Source organism: Camelina sativa, chromosome 11 (genome assembly GCF_030686135.1).
Source record: "Camelina sativa cultivar CO46 ecotype springtype chromosome 11, ASM3068613v1".
Taxonomy (NCBI): domain Eukaryota; kingdom Viridiplantae; phylum Streptophyta; class Magnoliopsida; order Brassicales; family Brassicaceae; genus Camelina; species Camelina sativa.
In genome coordinates this window covers 50,471,753-50,492,037 of record NC_141890.1, presented here as the reverse complement: position 1 = coordinate 50,492,037, position 20,285 = coordinate 50,471,753, and the positions used below count along the sequence as shown (strand labels likewise).

The 20,285-nt window shown below is 36.1% G+C and overlaps 4 protein-coding genes, 1 long non-coding RNA gene, 1 other non-coding gene and 3 pseudogenes across 7 annotated transcripts; 7 read left to right on the top strand and 2 right to left on the bottom strand.

The window, feature by feature from the left end:
• Positions 1-630: 630 nt before the first annotated feature.
• Positions 631-1,349, top strand: LOC147935642 (uncharacterized). Its single transcript, XM_087471729.1, has one exon. The coding sequence runs from the start codon at positions 696-698 to the stop codon at positions 1,311-1,313; it is 618 nt and encodes a 205-aa protein (XP_087327855.1). The 5' UTR covers positions 631-695; the 3' UTR covers positions 1,314-1,349.
• Positions 1,350-3,447: 2,098 nt separating this feature from the next.
• On the top strand, positions 3,448-3,797 carry LOC147935641 (uncharacterized). Its single transcript, XR_015571746.1, has 2 exons — positions 3,448-3,554; positions 3,739-3,797. It is a non-coding gene; the product is annotated as an uncharacterized LOC147935641 (long non-coding RNA).
• A 2,393-nt stretch (positions 3,798-6,190) lies between these two features.
• On the top strand, positions 6,191-6,913 carry LOC147935640 (uncharacterized). Its single transcript, XM_087473079.1, has one exon. It carries the CDS (start codon positions 6,227-6,229, stop codon positions 6,911-6,913), a length of 687 nt encoding a protein of 228 aa, XP_087329205.1. The 5' UTR covers positions 6,191-6,226.
• A 1,514-nt stretch (positions 6,914-8,427) lies between these two features.
• On the bottom strand, positions 8,428-9,441 carry LOC147935639 (uncharacterized; annotated as a pseudogene).
• Positions 9,442-10,267: 826 nt separating this feature from the next.
• Positions 10,268-10,366, top strand: LOC147935638 (small nucleolar RNA snoR8a; annotated as a pseudogene).
• A 1,074-nt stretch (positions 10,367-11,440) lies between these two features.
• Positions 11,441-12,972, top strand: LOC104727248 (protein arginine N-methyltransferase 2). 2 transcript variants are annotated; one of them, XM_010446304.3, is made up of 2 exons: positions 11,441-11,492; positions 11,868-12,972. In XM_010446304.3, the coding sequence occupies exon 2, from the start codon at positions 11,896-11,898 to the stop codon at positions 12,871-12,873; it is 978 nt and encodes a 325-aa protein (XP_010444606.1). In that variant the 5' UTR covers positions 11,441-11,492; positions 11,868-11,895; the 3' UTR covers positions 12,874-12,972. The 2 variants fall into 2 exon arrangements, with proteins under 2 accessions (XP_010444606.1, XP_010444607.1); XM_010446305.3 differs by having other exon boundaries at positions 11,444-11,497.
• LOC147935637 (small nucleolar RNA snoR126) lies at positions 11,621-11,731 on the top strand. The gene has a single exon (XR_015573520.1). It is a non-coding gene; the product is annotated as a small nucleolar RNA snoR126 (small nucleolar RNA).
• Positions 12,973-13,588: 616 nt separating the features above from the next.
• LOC147935636 (putative FBD-associated F-box protein At3g60710) lies at positions 13,589-15,120 on the top strand (annotated as a pseudogene).
• Positions 15,121-17,382: 2,262 nt separating this feature from the next.
• Positions 17,383-19,198, bottom strand: LOC147935635 (uncharacterized). Its single transcript, XM_087473078.1, has 4 exons — positions 18,977-19,198; positions 18,739-18,770; positions 18,300-18,489; positions 17,383-18,039 (listed from the first exon to the last, which is right to left on the bottom strand). The coding sequence occupies exons 1-4, from the start codon at positions 19,196-19,198 to the stop codon at positions 17,383-17,385; spliced, it is 1,101 nt and encodes a 366-aa protein (XP_087329204.1).
• Between the last annotated feature and the right edge of the window lie 1,087 nt (positions 19,199-20,285).

Here is a 20,285-nt window from a genome sequence, read left to right as displayed (position 1 = left end):
AAAAGCAAAACTTGTTTTATCCGCTCATAAAAATCTATTATTACTGGCAGATGGGTCGATCATTTTTTTCATATTTTGTAGTGTATGTTATATATGTCAAAGCACACATCAATACGTCACTAATTGTCATACAAATCACATAACTAACTAAGTATTTGCAACTTTTACAAGCTTTTTTTTTTCATTCTTGTTTGGTCTGCGACTTTTTACAAGTATTTTGGAACCGAATATTCGGAATAAAGTATTACGTGCGTAATGACCGAGAATGATAAAGACCGGCGGCTCAGCTTACCTCTAATCCCATAATGACACATGTTCTTACTTTTTTTTTTTTTCTTTCTTTTTGGTTTGGTATATGTGCTCGATCGCTCGAGCTCGTAGTCACAAGCACTGACCCATGCTTGAATGCTACCAACGAGCCACTAGCGACAAGCACTGACACATGTTCTGACTCTATCTCTCTCTTTATTTTATTTTCTGGAACAATGTAAAAGTAAAATAAGCAAACACTGGAAACAAGAACTTTCATAAGATAATGGCGAAACTAACCTCCGGTTATGAGTCCGTCCGTCCATATAAATATCGACCTCCTACAATGCAATTTTTCCCTTTTCCCCTTCTACCCTCTCTCACTTGTAAATTTTTGAGATAATAATAATTTTTTCCTTCCGGTTTAAATTTTGAGAACCATTACTATGTCTACTATTTCTCCGGTTCTTTCATCTGAACCGGTTCTTTCCAATCAAGTACCGGCTTGGGAAACTGGATTCAACCCATGGGACACATCCGATCATTTCTCCATCTTCAGTTCACCGGTTAGTCCCATTGAAGTAAATCCCGGTTTAGATAAAACAAACCCAAGTCCAATTCAGAACCAACGCTATTCCAGTCCGGGTTTTAAAGATCAACAACCCTTGAAGAACCCTACTGGTTCGAACGTTGTCTCTTCGGATAAAGACGATCGGCGAAAGAAACGAAAATTATCAAACCGAAAATCAGCTCAACGGTCGAGGATCAAGAAACAAAAACACCTAGAAGATGTGAGAAGCAAACTTAAGCAGCTCAAATTCGAGAACCGAGAACTGGATAACCGGCGCCGGTACGTTTTGTACCATTGCGAACATGTAAAGATGGAAAACTATCGTCTACGGTTAGAACACCATGCTCTCCACGAGAAGCTCTTGAACTTACGACAAGCTTTGGTCATGCGTCAAATCCAACAGAACTCGACGTGTGCTACGTGGTCGTGTGTTAATAGTACCGTTGTAACGGTCAACCGAAATCCTTCGATGATGAGAGACCACGTAATCTAAGATTTACAATTACAAACACACAACTAGTATGCATCGTTTTAGACCTAAACAAAATATTTATGAGATACTATAGCTAGGAGTCTTCTCCGTTTCTTTTGTAAATAAATGTCTAGTATAAATATCATATATTCATATGGTGTAGTTTATGAGGGAAATCATATGTTATATGAATCTTTCTCGTTTTATTAATTTTTATTTTATAAATGAAATATAATATCGCTCGATAGTAAAACAACCACTAATTAAGTAAACATCACTTAATATCGCCTATATCCTTCGATGATGAGAGAACGTAATATAAGATAATAATATGCATCGTTTTAGACCTAACGAAGAAACATATATGAAGTATATACTACTAGGAGTGATCTTCTCTATTTCTTTTGTAAATAAATGTCGAGTAGTAAATCATGTGGTATAGTTTATGAGGGAAATCATTATATGTTATGCAAATATATTCTCTCTTAACGAAATTTTATTTTATAATTGAAATATAATATCGATAGTGAAATAACCACTTATATCACTTAATTCACCTCAGTTTTATAAAAGAACAACAAAAGTGTTATAAATCTAAAAATATGGCACTAATTGTAATATGAAATTATGTAAGTGGTTTGCGTGTATCCGGATCAAATACCAAACTATGTGATCTTTTGTCAATTTCGATTGTTTTAAAAAAAAAAAAGTTTATAATACGTCCAAAACAATGCACGCATAATATATTCTTAATTTTTAATTCTGGATATTGATTTTGAATGATCAGTCAGGATTTATAATTTATATTAGAATATCAAATTTGTCACATATATAGCAATTTTAAAAATAGTTCGAGTCTTTGAGACAGCGTCGCCATCCCTATCCTATAAGCTTTATTAAAGCTTTGAGTGCAATGCATATGTTTCATTTTTACTAGCCATAGCGATTCACATGCTTTATTAATGTGCAATGTATACGAATTTTATTTTTTGTTAGAAGGCTTAACGTATAGGAAATTTAACATGTGGATTGTTTTCTTTATTTTCTTACAAAGTTAGGAGATCAAAGATAGATGGTTTGTGACTTCATCGGTCATGTCTTGATTGATTAGGCGCTATCTTTGAAATCTGAACTCATCGTCATGTACTCAAACTACATGCATGTTAAAAAAATTAAAAAATCTGTATACTTTTTTTTGTCTTGGTATACAAAAGTTTCTTCTAAAATATTACATATACTTTCAGATTTCATATAATAAATCTTTGAATACTCATTAAACCAGTTTTTTTTTTTTTTTTTTTTTTTTTTTTTTTTTTTTTTTTTTTTTTTTGCATTGACGTTTGATTTACCTTGTCACAAAGTGCTGATAAGAGTTCGTATTAGTAGACTTCAACAAAACATTTGTCGTACAAGCATTTATTTGATGAATTTTAAAATAGTGAATATATGCCTGTTATGCTGAAATGAAAGAGTGAGCTGTAGCCACACAGCATCACTTCAACGTGTTCTATTCTTAGTATCGGTTCAATGGATTAATAGCTTATCTGTGTGGTTGATTGCATATATATAACAAGTGCTAATTAAGAATTACTTTAATATGGATCATCAAATCAAGACAAGTGTTTGATAATATAAGATGTAAGAGAAAAGACACAAAGATTACAAAGATGTCTTAAATTCGTTAAAAAAGAAAAGCAAAAGATTACTTTCTACAAGAAATCTAATATATATCTCTCTTTCTTTCCCGTTTAGTACATTAATTCAAAGTTGGATAAATACTACGGTTGTGAATGGTTGTACAGTACGCTCCGGACCAGACCAAACTCGGACTAGCCCGCAGTTAGTACGCCATTCACCATTCCAGACTACTATGCACTTCTCCATACTATACAACTCCATACTAGTCTAGAATTAAAAAAAAACTGCAGACTGTGTAAATTATACTATTGGTCCGATTATTTCAGTTTACTCTATAAAAGCTCCATACCAACTCCATACCAATAGTAAAAGTTGGGTAAAAACGTGTTCAAACTAGTTGGATCCTAGTACTTTTATCTCATTGGTTAAAGTTGTGTTTCTTTATACTTTCTACATATATGAATATATATAAATGCATTCATAAATGTTAAAAGTCACAACAAAAAAATCATATTCCCAAAAACAAAATTTAGATCTAGAGAGGACTCTCTTCTCTTTACTCATTGAAGCTCTTCAATCTAAAACTCTTTTGAATCAACCATTTATCTCATCTCAAATTCATAAGTAAGTTTTTTTTTCTCACCTCATTTTCTTTTTAGTTTAGTTTATAGTAGATATTTGAGAATTTATTAGTTAATTTTTTAAACATGATGAGCTAGTTTATTAGTATATATATATATGATGTTTTTAGTTAATTTTTAGTTTAATTTTATATTTATTAATAACTTCATATTGTTTGTGATTATAGATATGTCATCACAAGGTCGTAATATGAATGCAAACATGGATCCTCCTATACGTAGACGGGTAACTTTTATTGATTCAAGCTTTATTTATCTATCTAGTTTAAAATCACGTGTATTGTTTAAATAAATATACACAACTCAAATATACACCTAACTTTATTTGCAATAATTGAATTATATTATTATTACTCTATACTAATAATATATTATTATTATTACTCTGTACTAATAATATATTATTATTATTACTCTGTACTAATTAGAAAAAACCGGATCGAAGATACACTCTTGAAGAAGAAAGAACTTTGATTGAATTATACGATGAAGCACTAGCTTTAAATAATTATATGTTTAAAGACCCGGGACAACCAGGACGAGCATATATTGTTCGTAAGTTCAACGAAAAGTTCAATCAAAACATGAAGTGGACAGACTTAAGATGTAAATTCGATGAGTGGAAGAAACAATATAAAACTTGGGTCCTCTTACAAGGCAAGACTGGTATCACGGTAGATCCCATTAGTGGAAGAATTGAAGCTTCAGATGAGTGGTGGAATGATCGTATAAAGGTAATCTATTGTTAAATAATGTTATTATTTAATTATTTGTAGGTTTTTGTTTTCCGATTATTAATGTGTTGTTTTTTTATAGGAAAATGATAAAGTGAGACGTTTTCAACGAGAACCTCCTAAGTTTTGGGAAGTCATGAGAGTATGTTTTGCAAATCTTGATGTGGGTTCTCAACGTCAACACTCGGTGAGACAAAGAAGAGAAGAATTAATGAGTGAGAATGTGAATGATATAGAGGATACAGAAGATGCAAATGATGAAGAAAATGATGATGATGTGGGGCTCAGCGAAGTGCGTGGAACTCAACATGAGAATGAAGTGTATCGTGTGAACATTTACGATGAGTCCCAACCTCTCTATCAATATGCACGTGAGGGGTCTCAAGTACCTGAACGTAGAGGGAGACAAAGTTCAAGAGCCGCTCCATATTCTTCCGTCGGTGGTGGGTCACTTCGAGGGAGTGGGTCAAGAGGATCTAGTGGATCACGAGGGCCTCGTAGAAGACAAAATTTTGAATCAACCATCCATGAGACAATGTCGACCATAAGGGATTTTCAGAGAAAATCTTTTGAACGATTACGTCCTGGTCATTATGATCCTGAAGATTATGACGACTTTGATACTGCAGTTGAGCTCCTGAATTCATTAGAGATACCAGAATACATGGGTAAATTCTACATGAAATGTCTTCACCTTCTAAGACATGATCGTTTTTGGCGTCGACATTGGATGAATGCTTCTCATTTTCCTACCACGGAGAGTAGGTATTTGTTTTTGGAATCATTAACCCAATGTACAAGATATGGTGAGGAAACTGGGACCCCTCAACCAAGTGGATCTTCTAGATCAACTGGACCATCGTCCAGTGGCAGTGTCTCCGCTAGTAGTAGCCAAAGATCGTTCAGTATACCGATTAATCCACCGGTTCCAGAGTTCCGCCCTCCAGGATCACAAACATGCTTTCAAGGTTTAGGATTCTCTAGTTTTTCAGGGACACAAGGAGAGTATCCCAATCTAGGTTTTCAAACACCAGGAAGAGGAGGAGGATTCTTTAACATCTTTGGACAAAACGACCCATCTACATCTGAACATCCTTGTGTTCCAGCTCGTCAAGCTCTTTTTCAAGACCATTCACGTGATGAAGAAGATGACTAGTTTTATTAGAGTGTTATAAGTAGATTAATTGATAAAATTAGAGTGTTATAAGTATATTAATTAATAATAAGAAAGCTATTATAAGACCACGTACTACAATGTATGTACCCATATTATTATGCACGTACTATTATATAAGACAACATATCATTATGCATAAACTAATAAAACTAATGTTGTTATTTTTTTTTATTTTTTTTTGCAGGTTTATCGGATTTGTCAATTGCAATCACAAGGAATTCAAAATTTATCTGATGCAGAAAGATTTGAGCTATGGTCTTTGGAAAATGAGCAAATGGAAGATTTACTTATACAACCTACATTAGATTACTATGAGCGGTATATTCATAGAGGACCGTACCAGACAGGGGGAGGATTAGGATGGCAGAATCTTCGAGACCGTATTCAAAATGACAACGCTGCATGTCTCCAACTATTGAGAATGTCATTTGCTGCCTTTACAGAGTTATGCAATATTCTCAGTCAGAATTATGGTTTACAACCTACACAAAATGTCACCAAAATGTTAGTGTAGCTATGTTTCTTCGAGTGTGTGGGCATAATGAAGTTCAGCGTGATATTGGCCTAAGATTCGGACGTAATCAAGAGCCTGTGAAGAGAAAATTTGGTGAAGTGTTGAGAGCTACTGAGTTGCTTGCCTTTGATTACATAAAGACGCCTACAATGCAAGAACTACGTCGGATTCCACAACATCTTCAAGCGGATCGACGATATTGGCCCTTTTTTAGTGGATTTGTTGGGGCAATGGATGGAACTCATGTATGTGTTAAAGTCAAGCATGAACTGCAAGCCATGTATTGGAGTCGACATGATAGAACAAGCTTCAACGTAATGGCAATATGTGATATGAATATGCTATTCACATATGTTTGGAACGGAGCACCCGGTTCATGTCACGACACAAGAGTACTCTCACTCGCTCAAGATGGTGATCCTGAATTTCCATTGCCTCCTGGAGATAAATATTATGTTGTGGATTCAGGATATCCAAATAAGCAAGGTTTCTTAGCTCCCTACAGATCATCACGAAATCGGGTTGTGAGATACCACTTGTCACAGTTTAACAATGGTCCTCCGCCAGTGAACAAAGAAGAGTTATTTAACAGATCTCATGCATCTTTACGTTCTATTGTAGAACGAACTTTTGGAGTATGGAAGAAGAAGTGGAGGATTCTTAGGAATGATCCTAGATATGGTTTGGAAGTGCAAAAGAGAGTAATTATCGCAACGATGGGACTCCACAACTTTATTAGAGTTTCGAATTTTTCGGATACAGATTTCTTTGAAGATTTTTCAGAAGTGCATACAGAAAACGAGCAAAATGACTCAAATGAACAAGATGAGGTCGAGAGAGAAGATAGACCATATATGACAAACATACGAGACAATATTGCTGATATGTTATGGGATAATCGAAATAATAGATTTTGATTTAGAATTTTTAAAAATATTTTGTAATAGTTATTAGTTAATTATGATTAAAAATATTATTAAAACTGTTTTTAATATTTTTGTACACACCATTCCATACTATAGTCTAATTTTTACCATTCATAATGGTATGGTGTTATACATACTATTGTATGGTGTTGTGCATACCACTAATTACTCCATACTACAGTCCATTCTACTCCATACTAAAATGTTAGTATGCACTATGTAGTATGGAGTATATGGAGCAACCATTCAAAACCTACGTAAATTTGTAACTGAATACATAGTCGTGTTAGGTCAGAGACCATATGTTAGTTTATAGTAAGAAAAATAATTTTATACCTCTTAAAAATTATCTTTAGCAAATTTGAAAGCTGCTTTTCCTAATATTTTGCTTGAAATCATGCTGCAAATCGTGTATACTGTATATACCGTTTTAATACAATTAGGTGTCTCCTGCACCTGCACGTAACCAATATAAAAACCTAACTTTCTACAAACAATTTTGCTTCATTAAACAAAAAAATACTTTAGTTTATTTTCACCTAAATATGAACCAATAATAATATACATTATATGGATTTAATTTTAAAAATTTATATGGTCTTGCGCAGAAACCCATCTTGCACATGTTCTATGCTATTTTTGCTTACAACATCGTCAATCCATTCAGTCAAAGTGTCTCTTTTATTCTAGAGTGCCTTGGTGAAAAATCATGACAAAGACTAGAGAAGAAAAAAGCAGTGGAAAAAAGTAGCGTGAGCGAATCCATAGTACAACTCTGAACTAACGAACGCCCATAAATGCAGGCCTATTTATGTACAAGTTCATACAATTATAAGCCCAATGAAACCCAAGCTCACCCTTGGGTAATATATATATATATATAGTAGACGCTAGTCACTTCTATTTGTAAAACACTCGCCCAGCCACACATAAGGGCATCTCGCCCAGCCCCACATAAGGGCATCTCCAAACCTAATCTATTTTAGAGCAAAAACTCTATTATAGAGTAAAATTTTTTCCAACTCCACTTTATATTTTATTTTAAATAGAGAAAAATTGAGATTGCTCTATATTTAAAGTAACTCTATTTTAGAGGTGAACTTTTTTATTTATACTTTAGTCCTTCAAATATGTATTTTTTTTGTTTAATAACTCTGTACGCTTATTCACAAACAACAACATGTTCAATTTACTAACATCAACAAACTTGGATCGTATCATAGTTTTTAATATGTTGACGAACTTCAATTGTATATGTTGACGAACAACTTCACCTTTTTAATATTATGTATATTAATTAATTAATTTTATTGGCAATTGAATATTGCTGACAAATGCACATCTACATAATGTAACTTATTTTTTCAATAAAATTTTAATATAACAAGAATGAAACACACTTAACATACATAGTTTTATAAAATTAACTAAACAAACAAGTACCAAATTAAAAATAAGAAACATAGGATAAAGTAAAACAATAAAAAAAAAAAAAAACTAGTAAATTAATATTTTGGTAAATTGTTTCCCGGTCCACCAAGATCATTAAAATATTGTTCAAATGGAATAGATGGAGGAGGAGCTTCTGATCTTGTTGTTGACCACGTCGTTTTTGTAAAAATTTTGCTTGTTCAATCTCAAAATACTCACGAACATTTGGATTCTGAAAAGAATTCAAATCGCAAATAAAATTTTGTTTTCCTCTTTCAACTCATTCAAAGCATTTTTTTTTTTGAATCTCCAAATGATGTTCTCTTTGTCCGCTTGTCTTCTTTAATTGCTCCAAAAATTGTTTATTTCCTTCTTCTAAGGTGTTGATAACCGATATTGTTTGATCAACAAGTTTTCTTTTCATTTTAGACTTCTTTACCCCATTTGGTCTTGGAGAGGGAGATCCGCCAAGAATTTCCTCCTCATTAGTATTAAGAGAAAATGAAGACAAACCTGAAAATGTTTGCGTAGGAGAATCAATGGTAGGATTTTCTGACTCTAAAGATGTATACTCGAAATCACATGAGATTGTGTTTAACAGGGGTGACACCATCTTTAAACTTTTCAAAGTTCTTAATAATACTCCATACATGCTCAAATTTCCAACCTCCTTTGCAGCTTGAATCTTCACTTAACATTGATTTAGCTTGATTAAACTACATACCATTAAAAATAAAATTTATTTAGTTAAAGAAATGTAAATAATATAAAAATTATATATTCATATATACTTACAATATCATCATTTAAAGCACCATTTGGACGTCGGTTTTCACATTGTCTGATACATGCATGCAATTTTTTTGTTGCTTTCTCTATAGCTTGAATACGACATTAAATTGATTTTTTTGTACGTTCACTCCAATTTGCATTTTTTCCTTTCTCATAAGCTTCCATCACATGAGCCCAAAAATAATCAGATGATTGATAAACACCTTTGATAGGATCTTGAGAAATATCTATGTAAACTTAACATAAAAATTTATCTTCCTCTTGAGAATATCCATAAGAACGAGACATTTTTAATAATCAAGTGTGAATATTATAAAATGATTAAAGGGTGTGGATATGAACGTAGTTATATGTGTTGCTATTTATAGATACAACAATGACATGCAAATTATGTCTCAAGTTTACGGTTGTGCTATTTAATGTGATTTTCTTAACTAAATTATATTTACTGTTCACACGTTTATCCAGCCAATGCATATTAATACGTATTAGCCTTTATTTGGTCTTACACGATTATTATAGATCATATGGCCTATGTGAGTAAAAAAAAAAATCTGGGGTTGACTTTCATGTGACTGTATTTGTTGGATGACTATATTGTAGACAACTGTTGTATAGTAGACTTTCACTAACCAATGCATGCATGCTAGTTTGGTTGATTCTCTACGTAAAAGTGGAATTAATGTGAAATATAGATAAATGTTTGAATCTTTTAATAAAAGATTGAAAAACTACAGGTAGAAAATGCCAAAGAGAAAAGAAATAGGGAATCCAAACACGACAAGACAATAAATAGGTTTGGTTTAATTAGGTAGTTGAGCATAAAAAAATGGATCTAGTTGTAAATTTTATAAATAAAAAGTACTCAGAATAAAATAGAAATAGAATATATTTTAGAATATTTCTTTTTAGAGTAAAAAATAGAGTGGTACATTAGAGAGATACCCTACTCTATTTTAGAGTTACTCTATTTTAAAGCAAAAAATAGAGTAATACATTGGAGATGGTCTAACATAACTCTAGGCCTCCTTAGAAATATTTTTCTTTTAGTACGTCCTTTTTTTGTTTTTTTTTGTTTTTTGTTTGTGATTTGATTTTGTCAAAATTTTGATCGGAGAAGAGAAGAGAGCGGTGATTATAAACAATAAGAATTAAAAATTCTGATCTGCTCAGTTTCTGGGCATGATAGACTCATTATACACCCATAGAATATGAGCTCTCTTCTCTAATATCTATTTTTTGTTTTTTTCCAAATTTTTTTTATCAGTTTAGTTTTAGTTTTGTTGTTAGCTGTACCTATAAAGGCGAGTTTTGTTTTGTTTTTCCAATTGACATTGTTAATAGAAAAAACAACTACCGTAAATACAGAACTAGGCAACTTATGGGAATAAGTGGAAGATTTATGAACTTACCTTAAACAAGAAGACATGTCTAGTGGGATTGGCCAATGATCTGCAAACCCACTATCTCTTGCAGATCGAAGGAAGTGATTCCGACTCATGATGCATCTTTTGAGGTGATACATCACACGACTCGGATTTACTTTCTTCCATCTGTAATGGCAACTTTATGGGAATAAGTGAAAGATTTATGAACTTACCTTAGACAAGAAGACATTTCTCGTGACAATGATCCATTGCAGATACATCACGAGTCGGTTCATTTGATTCCGGTATAATTTGATTCCATCTGTGATGGCAAGTCAATAACATATAAGCATTTGGATATTTTATTAAGTGAGGGCTTACTCACTCCCTTGTCAAAATTGTTTACTTACTGGTCCACCGTCCATATGCCTCATGTAGTCATGTGTCTTACTGACAAGACTATGATTACTTACTCAATTAAGTCTGGATGTTGTGATTCGGATTGAATATGAACTTAATACTCAAACCTGAACTTTCGTGTCCCTAAGTCACGAAATAAGTTCCTTTGGTAAAGTTTGGAACAAGTTCCTGTATTAACCAAAGTGACGTAACATTGCTATCTTTAAACTATGAAAAAAGATGGAGTTTCTATCATTCTATGTATCATTCCAATTTTATCGGTTGTGTGGGACTGGTAGGTACAAAATCATGTCTTAACCTAGTGGTATAATGGAGTCATGATGGATCATATATTCAATGTTTCATTTTCCATATGATACTGATTTGGCTGGATCTATATTATTCAGAAATAAGCCCATTAAAGCACACCAACTTAAAATCAGATATAAGCCCATAAAGGTCCAATCAAACCCTAACTCTAATTTCGCCGACACATATATATATATAAACTCGCCAAATAGAAGACACCACTTTTTATTTCGCATTCTCTCCCTCAAGTCCACCACTCTGCATCAGAAAAGGCAAAGTAACCCACAACTTCATCTTCTCAATGTCTATTTCTTGTCAATTTTAATTTCGTTTCATCATCTTCCATATTCCTGTTTTTTAATCTCTTCATTTCCATTTTTTTTTTTTTAAATAATTATTGAGGCGGTGATGACAACAACATTTCTCGATGCTGAAACTTACTAGAGTGACCTAAAAAAAATTCTCTTGTAATGTTTCATATGATGCTTCTTTTTGTGCGTGTCTGAGCCTTAAAAATACCTTCTTTTCGAATTTGATTTAGGGTTTTTTTCGTTCTCATTGATGCTTTGGTTATCATAGATCCTAATTTATGCTTACAAAATTTTGTATTTCAGTTTCTAATTAAAGTTTTGCTTCGTTTTGTTCAGACGGCTTGGCTTCACACAATCGAAGCCCATGGAAGAAGCAGATCAGTTACGTGTAGCTGCTAAATCCGGCGACTTGAAAAAGGTCCAAACTTTAATAAACTCCGGCGCCGACGTTACACATTTCGACAACGAAGGTCTGACTCCGTTAATGCACGCCGCTAAAATCGGAAACGCAGAGATAGTAACGGCGTTACTCGAATCCGGAGCTCCGTGGAACGCGTTAACTCCATCGAATCTCTCAGCAGGAGACTTCGCCATGGAAGAAGGACACCAAGAAGCCTTCGATCTCCTTCTCAAAACCGGAATCCAATCAGAGCTAATCTTAGGAACAATCGCAAGAAACCAAACCAAGAACGAGTACTCTAACCAAGAGTATCTTCAAGATCGTGTTAGTTTCAGTGAAGACAAGATCATGGATAGTGAAAGCAAAGGTGTGATGATGGCTTGGGAAAAACCATTAATGGAAGCTCACGCTAAAGCGATTTGTATCAACGGTGGTCGCATTCTAAACGTTGGATTCGGTATGGGACTTGTAGATACTGCGATTCAACAGTATGGTCCGAGTAAACACACGATCATCGAAGCTCATCCTGAGGTGTATAAGCGTATGATTGAATCTGGCTGGGGAGAGAAAGAGAATGTGCAGATTGTTTTTGGAAGGTGGCAAGATGTTCTTGATAAGCTTGATGATCGTTTTGATGGGATATTTTTTGATACTTATGGAGAGTATTATGAAGATTTGAGAGAGTTTCATCAGAATCTTCCCAAGTTGTTGAAGCCTGATGGGGTTTATTCGTATTTCAATGGGTTTTGTGGGAGTAATGCGTTTTTTCACGTTGTGTATTGCAATTTGGTGACTTTGGAGATTGAGAATTTAGGGTTTAGCACTCAGTTGATTCCATTGCCGGTTAAGGATTGCCTTGGGGATGATGTTTGGGAAGGTGTCAAGCAAAAGTATTGGCAGCTTGATACTTATTATCTCCCTGTTTGTCAGTTTAGTGACTGAACCAAGTTTTGTTAAATTCAGCACTCTTGTGATATTGTAATCTTATTTTTACTCGTTAAAGCTAGATTTTTGTTAACATTACTGATAATTTTGTGAGTTTAGTTGTTGTGTACATCTACAAAATTTCAGACATGCTTGGCAACCTACATTTTATGACAACCAATGTTGAACCCACCGAAGTTAATGTACCTCTGTTTTGAGTATAGCTTGGGGAGTATCTTGTTTAAGCAGATTACATTTTGTTAGCAATTTTACAATGCTATTTTTTGGATCAGAACTTAACATACATCCAAAAAGATAAGAACAGTAATAAGATCCCATAGCCATGAGATTAGGAGCCAAGAGAACTTGACTAGCTCTGTTACAAATATCCAATGTTTTTAAACCCGATCCGGGAAGCAAACCGGAAAGCCTTCCGGGTCAAAGGGGTCGACCCGGTCCAACCACAGATCAAAAGTTTACTGAATTTCAATACAGATTATTCTTATATATATATGTATATATTGGTTTTATTAATATTTTTTTTACATTGTTTTATTTTAAAACATAATTATAAATTTCCATATATAATTATGTAAAATCCAAACAAAAATAGAAATTGGTGTTTACAGGAAAACAAAAAAAAACGAGATTGGAAGGTGAAAAAAAAAATCACAATTAAAATAAAAGAATAAACCATCTTCAATTTTAAAATATATGTTGTCCCACATCGAGAATGGAGGGTAACGTACATAATTGCTCTACTATATTAGTTGGTACCTGCATCACTAACTTTAGATTCGTCTAAGTTTAAATTTTAATCCTTGTAATTAACCCAAACCGCCGGTTCAACCGTCGGTTAGCCGGTTTTAGCTAGGTTTTTCCGGTTATATGCGGGTTTTTAAATGCTTGGGTTTTTAGCATAACCCGGACCGGGATCTGGACTGTGTTTTCTTCTACTCCATTCGGCGAGATATTCGTTCGCTTACTGCGTCGAGATATTATTGTCATACGATCCTCCGTGACAACTCTCCGCCGTGGACTCATGGCAGTCAGATCAGATACACCGTGGCCCAAAAAAAACCCTAGAGAGAGGAGTTACGGTGGAAGACGAACCAGCAACGTCTATTTGGGCGAAACTGAGAAAGTGGAAAACTATTGGAATTTTGTTACTAAAACAAAAAGGAAAAATCAAATAAAAGGATAGGAAAGATTAAGCCCAGACAAAACTAATATAAGTCCAAAATATCTGAGGCCCATTAATTTGTAACAACCCAAAAAAAAAAAAAAGGCTGGACCGAATTTGTATTTTGCGACCAAAAAAAAAAAAAAGCTCTTTCTCTTTGGGTCCTTCCCGGCGTTCCCGCGACGTCTCAACTCAACGGTTTGCTTCAGTCTCTGTCAGTTCACCTTCCTCGACCTTAGCTAGTAGCCGAACCGTCACGGGAAAACCCTAAATTTTGAGCTATTGCACCACGAAAAAGCCCTAATTCCTTGATCGACAGTGAAAAAGCCCTAATTCCTTGATCGACAGTGAAAAAGGGCACGCGTGAGTCTGTCACCACTAGTGTCTTATCGACCAGATGGAGAAATCTCTGGCGACATGTTCCTGGATTGCACTTTATTTGGGATCGTGATGTCACTGATTTTCTCAAATGATTCAGATAAAGATACAGATTTTCCCTTGTGGTTGTTGATCGATAGAGTCGTTACTAGTGGAGTTTAATGTTTGGTGATTGTTTGTTTTGTACAGTCGTTATATTTGAGTAAGCTGCCCCGAAGCTTTTATATGTGTGCTTGTACCTAGTCAAGCTGGGTGATTTTAGTGATGATTGTGAGTTTTTCTACCTACCTCGCCTCAAGACTATATATGCTTCTAGATTTTGTTGACTTCTCGACTGATGTGGTTCTAGAGATGCTTTATCTCGTGCTCACCAGTTCTCCAAGACTTGGGCATTACTCATGTTACTGTTGGAGTTCTGAACGTGCCATCTCAGACATTAAAGAACTTGAGTATAGACACATGTGCGTGTAATTGTGATTGACACTCCTAGCTTAGAGTTTCTGTATATCAGAGAAAAATCATTGCAAAACTTCAGAGAGGATCCGTTGGAAAAATTCAGATTGGAGAGTGTGGGTTCCTCTATCAAGGTCTGTATTGATCTCATCTATTACCGGGAAGATGACTTGTCGAAGATGCAAACATTGCACAAGTTTTTGCAGGGATCTCGGAGGTCACAGATCTTAGCATCTCTGAAAATACTCTAGAGGTATACGTATGATATATATATATATATATATAGGTATTTCAGCATATATATAGGACTATTTTTGAGATATCAAAACTAGTCCTAATTTAGTACTCTTTTTTTTTTTTTTTGAATTTAATGTTAAATTATATTCAAAAGAAAAATAAACGTTTTACAAAATTTATGTGAAAAATCTTAAAATATTTTGAAATAAAATCATTCAGTAGAATCTAGCTGCAAACCAAACTTGGATGACTGTGGTTTGGCCACCTTGAAGTGTACTTAGTCAGTTTCGGACATTCTTGTCTATTAGCTTGATCAGATGCTCTGTCGTCAAAAGGTGTTCTCCATGCCGTCGACCGTTTCTTTCCCTCCAAATCGAGTAGATGGTGGTTTGGAAAGCATAACCAAGGATTAACTTCACTGTTTTGTCCAGTGTATTACCAGCAAGAAGAGTGATGACATCTTTCCAGCGACTTGTGTATTTATCTGCAAGTAGCTTTTCAACTAACCCTTCCCACACCAGCTGCGTATAAGAACATTGGAAAAATAGATGTTCTCTCGTTTCTAGCGGATGATTACAGAGGATACAACTTGCGTTTGCCTGAGGATTCCACTGCTGCATTTTGTCACCTGTAGCGATTCTGTTTTTAACTACCAATCAGGTGAGGAAGGCGTACTTTGGAGTGGCTTGTGCGAACCAGATTGCTTTGAAGTCGACCAGTTGTGGGTGGGGAGCATGAATATGTTGCCATGTATCTTTGGTTGAAAAGCTGTTATGGTAACAGTCGTTTTTCCCTTTCCACAGAGGTATGTCGTGATCACAAGAACGACATAGCTTCTGTTTCTGGATCTCTTCCTCTACAACAGTTAACAAATGCAACCAATGTTTCCATCTCCTCTGCATATTCATTACATCAGCCATAGTGCTTGATTTAGAGATACTAAGATCGATGAAACCCCTATCTCTAAGGAAATCATGTAAACAGCCTAGCGAACTCCAATTGTCAAACCAAAAAGATGTTGATGCACCATTATGCACTTCCATCTTAAAAAACTGCTTAGCCTGATCCCTATATTTCAACAGTTTCCTCCAAATCCAAGAGCCAGAGGTTGTGTTATCTTTTTCAGCCCAGAAAGATCTGGTTCGAATAAGAGACCGTTGCACCCAATCCACCCATAAAGAGCTTATAGCTGAACAAATTCTCCAAATCAGTTTGAGCATACTCACCTTATTTGCTTCTGCGATTGACCGTAACCCCAAACCTCCCTCACTCTTTGGTAAGCAGACCTCTGACCAAGCAACTTTAGTTTTCCTTGTGTTCAAAGAAGGTCCAGACCACAAGAAAGCAAAGCATAACCGATAAATCTCTTGAATGCAGGATTTAGGTAGTCTAAAAGCTGATATCCAGAAGTTTGTCAAACTGAAGAGGACTGAACTGATTAGTTGTAATCGGCCTGCAAAAGAGAGCATTCGAGCTGTCCAAGAAGCTATACACATGCGTATTTTTTCTATAAGAGGGAGGTAATCCCCTGATGTCATCCGCCTTGGTAATAGCGGCAAACCCAAATACCGAACCGGCAAAGAGCCGTATGCAAACGGGAACTCGTGGAGAATCTCATCTCGTTGGGCCAAAGGAATGCCAGCAGTGTAGATAGTTGATTTTTCAATACTAATGTGCAGACCATAGTGAACCGCAAAGTCATCAAACACCCGCAGAGCACCAGAGACTGACTGTTTGGAGCCATCAACGAACACCATTAGATCATCAGCAAAACAAAAGTGGGTGAGTTTCAACTGTTTACATCTGGGATGGTATCCAAATTCCCTATTTGCAGCAGCCACATCAAGCTTGCGAGAGAGTACAGTCATGCATATAACAAAAAGATATGGGCTGATTGAGCAGCCTTGCCGTAAACCTCTCGTACTGCCAAAATAACCCGCTAGTTCTCCATTAACTTGGACTGAGAAAGATGCAGTTGTGATGCAGGTTTGTATCCAGTGGACATACTGCGCAGGAAAAGCCATGGCTCGCAAGGTGGTAATAAAAAAACTCCATTGTACCGAGTCAAACGCTTTAGATATGTCTATCTTTAAAGCACATCGAGGAGAAATTGTGCTCTTGTGATAGTCTTTAATGATTAGGGGTGATGAACTTTGGTAGAATGATCTTTAGTCGGTTTGCCAGAATCTTCGAAATGACTTTATAAAGGACATTGCAGCAGGAAATCGGTCTGTAGTCTTTCATGAGTCTCGCTTTTTCCTTCTTTGGTATGAGATCTAGAATAGTAGAATTGACCCATTCAGGTAGAAAGCAGTTCTGAAAAAGGATTGTATAGCCACTACAAAATCATCACCTATGGTAGCCCATGTAGCCTTGAAGAACTCCACAGTAAAACTATCTGGTCCCGGTGATTTCGAGCCTGGCATTGCAAATACTTCATGGGTGAGCAACCTCTGATCACTCTCATTACATTTAAAATCCAAAACTGATTCTAGTTCCTCTTGTGACCAGGGTGTGTAGTCTGCAGGTTGCAGATTGAGAAAACCCTGAAAATAACTTGCAGCTTCGCTTTTGATTTGATCTTGAGTGTCTACGACCTGACCATTGTCGCATTGAATCTCTTTGATACTATTGCTGGACTCACGGAGAGTAGCTGCAGTGTGGAATGCTTTATTATTTTGATCACCAACTTTCAAATAATTAAGCTTCGATTTCTGCTTCAAATATTTCTCCTCAATATCCGAAAGCTTTTTCCATTTTTCATAAGCAGTCACCTCATCACAAACAGCTTGTGATGTGGCATTTGCCATTGTTTTAGTCTGCATATCACATAAAATCTTATATGCATCCTTTGTGCGGACTGAGATGTCACCAACCATGTATTTCCCAAAGATCGCAAGCGAGGCTTTAATCCTTTCAATTGCTTTGAAAATCTGTGCATTGCAGAAGTAGAATTAAATAGAGTTGGATAATTTCGCCACTGCTCCTCCATATCCTTCGGGAAGTCTGGATGAGAGGTAGTAACATTGATAAACTTGAAAGGTTTCTTAATCCTTGGTGCCACCGGTGAGAGGTAGATTTGACACGTAAGATGATCCGAGCACCCACCCGGTTCAAACACAGAGTAGGATTGAGCAAAGTGCTGAAGCCAATGGTTATTAATAAGGACTCTGTCAAGTTTTTTACAGATTACCCCATCATGCCGCTTATTACACCATGTAAACTTTTGTCCGTGATAATGCATATCGGAAAGTTCGCAGTAGCGAGCAAAATCTTGGAAGTCCCTCATTCCTGTCGTGCAGAAAGGGGTGGAAGCATTAAGAGAGTGATCATCACCATCCAGTATTTCATTAAAATCACCACAGAGTAGCCAAGCTTTATCCCTAAATAAAGGAGAGTCCTGATGATGTCGCAAATCGCTCTAAAGAGCTTGGCGTTCAACAAAGAGATTTGCAGCATAAATGAATGAGACAAAAAACTCATCCATCCCTTCAATGTAAATAGAACATGTGATCAACTGCGTGGTTCTATAAACCGAAGTAACTCTAACATTGTTTCTCCAAATGACCCAGAGTCGCCCCAACCGATGTTCATCATAGTTTGAGAGAAAAGATCAGTCTGGAAACACTGACCTCACCACTCTGTCAGCCTGTCTTTCCTTTACCTTCATTTCAATCAGACAGCCAAAATCGAAATTTCCCTGTCTTAACCACTCTTTAACAACCCTCTGTTTTTTCTTTTTGTTGAAACCCCATATGTTCCAAAAAAACCCCGACATCAGAGTTGTTTGGGAGGAAGACGTGTTGCAAGAGATGTAGAAGCCTAGATCCTACTACTCCGAGAACTCGTGTTAGACAAAAATTTATGTACCTCCTTTGAGGCGCGAGGTAGAGAAGGGCGAATGGAGAGACCAATCTCCAGACGCTCCGGATCATCTGCACCCACACGACTCTGTTTCTCCTGAAACTTGATAGCCACATGAGTCGTATCATCGATAGTACTAGTCTCAAACACAGTACTAGGATTGCTAGGTTCCTCCAAATCCTCACCCTGTTCTCCATTATTGCTAAGGCATGAAAAAGAATTCGACATAGTCGAAACCTCTTCCTTGTTGGAATCCTGCTTCATTGGATTACATATACCTTTAATGGGAGTTTTCCAACCAAGGTCCGTATCACTCGCCGTATTCGTGACATCATCAGCAATTTTAGCTGATGTATCCGCAACTTCCCCCTGCTATATATCAGGCATTTGTGCTGCTGGTTCCACTGTCACTGCACCAGATGCTACACCATTTTCAACATTCTGCTTTGTCGGTTTTTCTGTTAAAACTGTGTCGTGACATGTTACCACCTGTTCCTTTCTCGTTGTACACACTGAATCCAAATGACCCCATTTAGAGCAGAGAGTACAGCGAGCTGGCAGCGAAGGATAAACAAACTCCACTATGGTATCACCACCTTTCTCAGATTTAAAAGACATTTTTTTTGGCAAACTTTTTGTTAAATCAACTTCCACCAACACTTTTGCTTCAATGAACGACTTACACGACTCTGTATCCGAAGGTAACTGTTTTGGGGTACCTAGTGGACTTGTGATCGCACTCAGAACCTCCCACGAAAAATATTTTGGAGGAACATTCTTCACTATAACCCAGATGGGAATAGTCTTAATCTCTTCCGGCTCCATCTCGGCAATGGGACTCCACTTTGATAAAACAACCGGAACACCACACAGATTCCACATACCTCTCTTCAACACACGAGTTCGCGTACGCTCATCCCGGATTCGAAATCGCACCGTAGTATTATCCATTGTATAAACATCAATCTTCATTGTTTTATCCCCAAGTGTCCAGATCTTGTTTACTAAAGCATGGATCCCTCCCACGAAAGGAGCTTTTGCGAGAAATCTCCCCACCAGGAAATCTTTCCAAAGAGAATGATCCTCCTCAAAAACCTTATTTGGTAACCGTACCGTAGGTATACCATCTATTTCCTCAACAGCCAGATCGATCTTAGTCATGTCCCCTTTAGATTTAACCATAGATACCCATAAATGTTTCAGTGAACTTTCAGGAGCGGCAAGAGGAGGAACCAACTGCAACTCCGAAGGAACGACAGAGGAAACCCCCTCAGTATCAATTTCCTTCAGCACCCTCCAAGGGGAACCCTTATCA